The sequence below is a fragment of the Penaeus japonicus genome, unplaced genomic scaffold (assembly GCF_977035675.1).
Source record: "Penaeus japonicus unplaced genomic scaffold, GWHDUDI00000001_assembly GWHDUDI00000011, whole genome shotgun sequence".
Taxonomy (NCBI): domain Eukaryota; kingdom Metazoa; phylum Arthropoda; class Malacostraca; order Decapoda; family Penaeidae; genus Penaeus; species Penaeus japonicus.
The window spans coordinates 31,537,766-31,542,765 of NW_028234413.1; the positions used below are offsets into that span (position 1 = coordinate 31,537,766).

The 5,000-nt window shown below is 35.1% G+C and overlaps 1 protein-coding gene across 12 annotated transcripts in view; it reads right to left on the minus strand.

Annotated features, from left to right (window-relative positions):
- The window catches only part of LOC122243603 (uncharacterized), a 100,675-nt gene that overhangs the window by 11,297 nt on the left and 84,378 nt on the right, over positions 1-5,000 (minus strand). For all 12 annotated transcript variants that reach the window (XR_015191381.1, XR_006222390.2, XR_015191383.1 and 9 more), the window contains exons 2-7: positions 4,248-4,401; positions 2,749-2,980; positions 2,515-2,630; positions 2,090-2,323; positions 1,489-1,635; positions 1,007-1,162 (exon numbers count right to left, since the gene is read on the minus strand). Coding sequence is in view for 8 of the 12 variants with exons in the window: in XM_043001267.2 (XP_042857201.1) it covers positions 1,007-1,162; positions 1,489-1,635; positions 2,090-2,323; positions 2,515-2,630; positions 2,749-2,980; positions 4,248-4,397 (1,035 nt within the window). In the remaining 4 variants the exon portion in view is untranslated. The remainder of the gene's footprint in view (positions 1-1,006; positions 1,163-1,488; positions 1,636-2,089; positions 2,324-2,514; positions 2,631-2,748; positions 2,981-4,247; positions 4,402-5,000) is intronic.

A 5,000-nucleotide genomic window follows, 5' to 3' on the forward strand; every position in this document is an offset into this window, starting at 1 on the left:
TTTATAAAATTCTGACTGGAAGCAATATAACTCTATCATATAATGTTACAAACAGCAAAGAAAAAACACTGGCTGAGAAAATCAATATAAAACATAAATTTTACGTAAAAAGTGCGAGCTTACAATAATACTTCATAGCATTAAGCTTCATCTAAATCTCTATACAATTTGCCTAATGGAACCAATTAATGGCAAAACAAATGAAGCCATATGATTGCCTAGCAGAGTCTGTAAATGAAACACCCGCTTTTAGAAGAGCCTTGCAGCTTACCAGATATACATTCTTGTCCTTAAAACAGATCACTGAAAACTAAAGTATGTGAATAAAGACTTCACATTCAGGGTTGATTAAGGTGAGCTTCATCTAATCCTCATAAGCAATATCAATGCTATACAAGAAACTAAGATATTCAGACTGATTTCTAGGAATACTGTCACTTAATAATTTTGTCACTTCTTTTGTAGAAACTGCTGACTGTAAATAATTACTGAATCTCATCTTTCTGACCCACTATTTTTTTGCCTAACTGTGAGTATACCTTAATATAAAAACATGCACATATTCATATAGCAGTGAATGTATATTTACATTGAATATGTGCTATGTCTACATAATACTGTCTAAATACATGACACTGCTGTATTTGCAGTATTTTCATACTTCTCTATAAAAATCTCACGTGATCATTACTAGATTAATATTACAGTAAACTACAATAAAAAAAAATGCCAAACATATTTCTCCCCCCAAAAGGTTCATGATAATACATAAATGCATGACAAATATTTCCAGCTTTTAATTAAAAACAATCTTCACTTGACAAACTAAAGACATGAAAACTTAAGATGCCATCCAAACTATAACTTTTCATGCATTACATAATAGTTCCAACATTAGATACTCACAGATTTCTAAAAGCCATTAATAACAAAAAAACATTCAAATATTATCATTAATATTTCAGGCTCAACATCCTAATGAACTGATCGCCATAAAAGGACTTACTTGTTGCCTTGAGATGCGTGTGTTGGTTGCTCCTGTGATTATAATGTCGGAGTCATCAATATCCATGCGCTGGTGAAGAGGGGACATCTTGGCCTCTTCACTATTCACTGTACGTCCAGCCCGTTCTTCTTGCTCAATAATCTCTTGCAACTTGGCCTAAAAGAGATGCATAAGGTTACACACAAAAAATATTTTTGCAAATCTATTCTTAACTATCTGTTTTATAATGAATCAAAACATATTGTGGTTTTGGATGAAAGACTTTAAAGATACTGACTTAAAATTTACAAAGTATGTATAGTGACAAACTAATGAAATATTACTTCAGACATACATCAGTATTTGACAAAATCTGTTGATATCTAAAATTCTTTTTGGACTTATAATAAAAAACAAAACAAGAAAATAATTCTACAAATTTAAAGAGAGAAATATATAATACAATGGAGAGAGAAATCAGGGTGACTTCAAATGACACTTACCACACAATCATGCGTATCAAAATAGATGAAGCAAAGATTGACCTTGTGGCATGAGAGTTTCCCTCGGTCATCTAGACCTAATAGAATCTTATGTCTCAGAAGCTGAAGGTTGATTCCAGCAATGCAACGTTCTAATGATTTGTTCAGCTGTAGCACAGATAAAAAATCATTAACAAACATATTGTCAAAGTTCAACAAAATTAAAAGAAGAATGAAAGAAAAAAAAGATAAACTGTAATCAGCAAACAACTTGTAAAAAATAGAAAAAAAAAATAAAAAATATACACATAATAATAATGATAATAATAATAATAATAATAATAACAATGATAATAAAAATAACAATAATAATAAGTACAAAAGACAACCAATGAGTGATGGAGTAAAGAGGCAGTGAAAATGATTCATACCATATCATAGTGTATATATAGCCTATGGCTCCTTCTCATCTAGGTGAGTCTGAGCAATCTTATGATACTCAAAATGTAAAAAAAATATATAAATATAAAAAAATAAAAAAATAAAGAGGAAAATACAATAGATAAAAAATATCATATTCTCAGAAAATTCATCAAAATACAAATACACTTCATAAACTCACCTGTATCTTCACCCACATACAGAAAAATATCGCGGCTGCATTAACCATCAGCCAACCAATTCCAGCACCAAATAATTCTAACTGAGTCAGGCCTGAGAAGAGGATACCCAAGAGAATAACAAAACCCAAGATGATCCAGGCCATGAGGATACGCTTGTAGCACACGTTATACAGGGTGAAACGGTAGTCATTGACCAGCTGAGACATTATATGAACGTAGTCCTCAACTGTAAGCTGGAATGTAGCAGAAATGGATCAATATATATATTTTTTTGTCAATATGGATTTAAGCAATGTGAATCTCCAAAAAGGGATGTGACATTAACTTATTTTATTCATAAAGGCAATAGTATATGATAATCTATAATCAAACTATATGATTTAACTTTTGAAGGAAAACAAATAAATCAAATTTGGAGACTCACAGTGAGGCCTTGAGCCATCAGCTCTTCAGGCACAAGTTCTGGCCTGAACTGTGCTGGAGTAATCCATGGCAGGGAAGTGTTCTGGGGTAATAACGTCACAATTACGTCCCCATTTGCTGAAAAATAGAAGATATCACATAATTTTTTTGTGAATGTTTTATTCTTCTTGATAAAGTATTAATCATAGTGAATATCTCAATGATACTGGTAATCTGTAGTCAAAAAAGCACTTACAGAATCCTTGTCTAATCACAGGCTGAGCATTGGCAGGTGGCCGCGCTGAAGGGTCATGTAGAGGTACATTATGAAGCTGTGCAGGGCTGAGTTGTGACATTGTGACTCGTGTATCAGAAGTGATACTGGAGGGTGTTGTTGGTGAGGTTACTGAAGTTTTACGCACTCCATTGACTGGTTCTGAGACTGTTCTTGAAACATTTTTGTCTGTGTTGTGGTTCTCCAGGCTCACCTGTTGACAGGGAAATTGATCAATCTCCAAAGTTAATCATGATTTCAAAAGCAAAAACAAAACTCAATATCAAGTCACAGAGACAGGGAAGATCATTTATATACACACCAACTGCTTCACCTTTATGATACTATGAGGTCTTATAAGGAGGAGTGATTAATACTCAAATAATTATATTCATATTCAATAGGGCATTGGAACCATAAAACTTAAATACTGATATTTAATACATTTCAATATGGATCAAACATTTACCTAAATGTATATATAAAAAAATGAAAAGATGCTTAAAAAGGAATGAATGAACTAGACTAAACTGATATCATTGGAGAGTGAAATAGAAAAGTATGGCAAGAAAAATGTGTATGGAAGAAGAGAGAGGGACAGGGTGGGAGAGTTAGTGTGTGTGTGTGTGTGTGTGTGTGTGTGTGTGTGTGTGTGTGTGTGTGTGTGTGTGTGTGTGTGTGTGTGTGTGTGTGAGAGAGAGAGAGAGAGAGAGAGAGAGAGAGAGAGAGAGAGAGAGAGAGAGAGAGAGAGAGAGAGGGAGGGAGAGAGAGAGAGAGAGGGAGAGAGGGAGAGAGGAGAGAGGGAGAGAGGGAGAGAGGGAGAGAGAGGAGAGAGGAGAGGGAGAGAGAGGAGGAGAGAGAGGAGAGAGAGAGAGGAGAGAGAGAGAGAGAGAGAGAGAGAGAGAGAGAGAGAGAGAGAGAGAGAGAGAGAGAGAGAGAGAGATAGACAGAGAGAGAGAGAGAATATAAGAGAAAGAGAGAGAGAAAGAGAAAGAATAAGAGAAATAAAGAGAGAGAAGATTACATAATTGAATGAACGTGCAAGTAAATGACAAAGTATGTAACTAAGAGAAAGGGATAAAATAAACTGGATAGTCCTGCTATAACTGAACTGCAATAATATGGAAATCTTAGGAGGAACATTTCATCTCATGATAAAAAATGCTTTAATCGTTTCATAAGGTCAAATCAAGAAAACTTACAAATGCCAAACACTAACTATTGAAGTTGAAAGAAAAAAAGGACAAGATAACCACCAGATGAAAAAGGAGAAGAGATGCCACACGACGAAAAAAGAAATAGATGATGTCATATAACAATTAAAGGGATGAGAGGATGCCATTTAAAAAAAGGAAAAGAATAAAATATGCCATAATAAAAGGAAGAAGAAGAAAAGATGTCACATAACAAAATAATGAATGGCATATAAAATAAAAAGTACCACGTCTCTCCTGAGTAAACAGTACCCGAGAGCCACCCACCTGGACGGCCTGCGCATCGATGACCGCGGGCGTGCTGTCAGCCCTTGACGGCGGCGCCTGCTGGTTCCCGTCCTCCTCCTCGAACTGTACCCATGATTGCGGCGGCTGGCCGTTGGGGCCCGCGCCTTCCTTCCCCTCGGGGGTGCTCATCCCGCTGGAAACGAGGGGAGTCAATTTTAATTAGCTTGTCTGGGTGATTGTAATGATGAAATTTGAAGAGATTGTTTACATATAGTTAACTATGCCTCTTTTGTAGGTTTACGCATGTCCACTAAGAAATTAAGAATATGAGACGAAATAAGCTACTTTTCTTCGATTAATATTTTGGTCAAAACGTAATAAGCAAATACCACATTATCAACAACCAAATACATGTAAAAAAGAATAATAATAATAAAAATAAACTGACAATAAAAATACGAACCCGCAGGCCTTAAATCAGTTTCATAAACTTCTGAAATCAAAGCAGCCATGTCTTCCAAGCAATAAAAACCTCAATACAGTGTACCATTTCAAAGAAAATGAATTTCCAATATCGATGTCTGGAATATAAAGTGCACAGTCTTGTTGACTCTTCCGAGCGCAATATCTTCGGGATGTCAAATTCTGTCATTCTCTATAACTATTATGTATAGAAGCCAATTTCTTTCTCGCAATCTGACTTGATTAAAGTAACGGAAAATATAAAGCTACCAAAGGATTGTATTGTTTTCCGGAATACGGATACACTCGAATACCACATACACACACAAA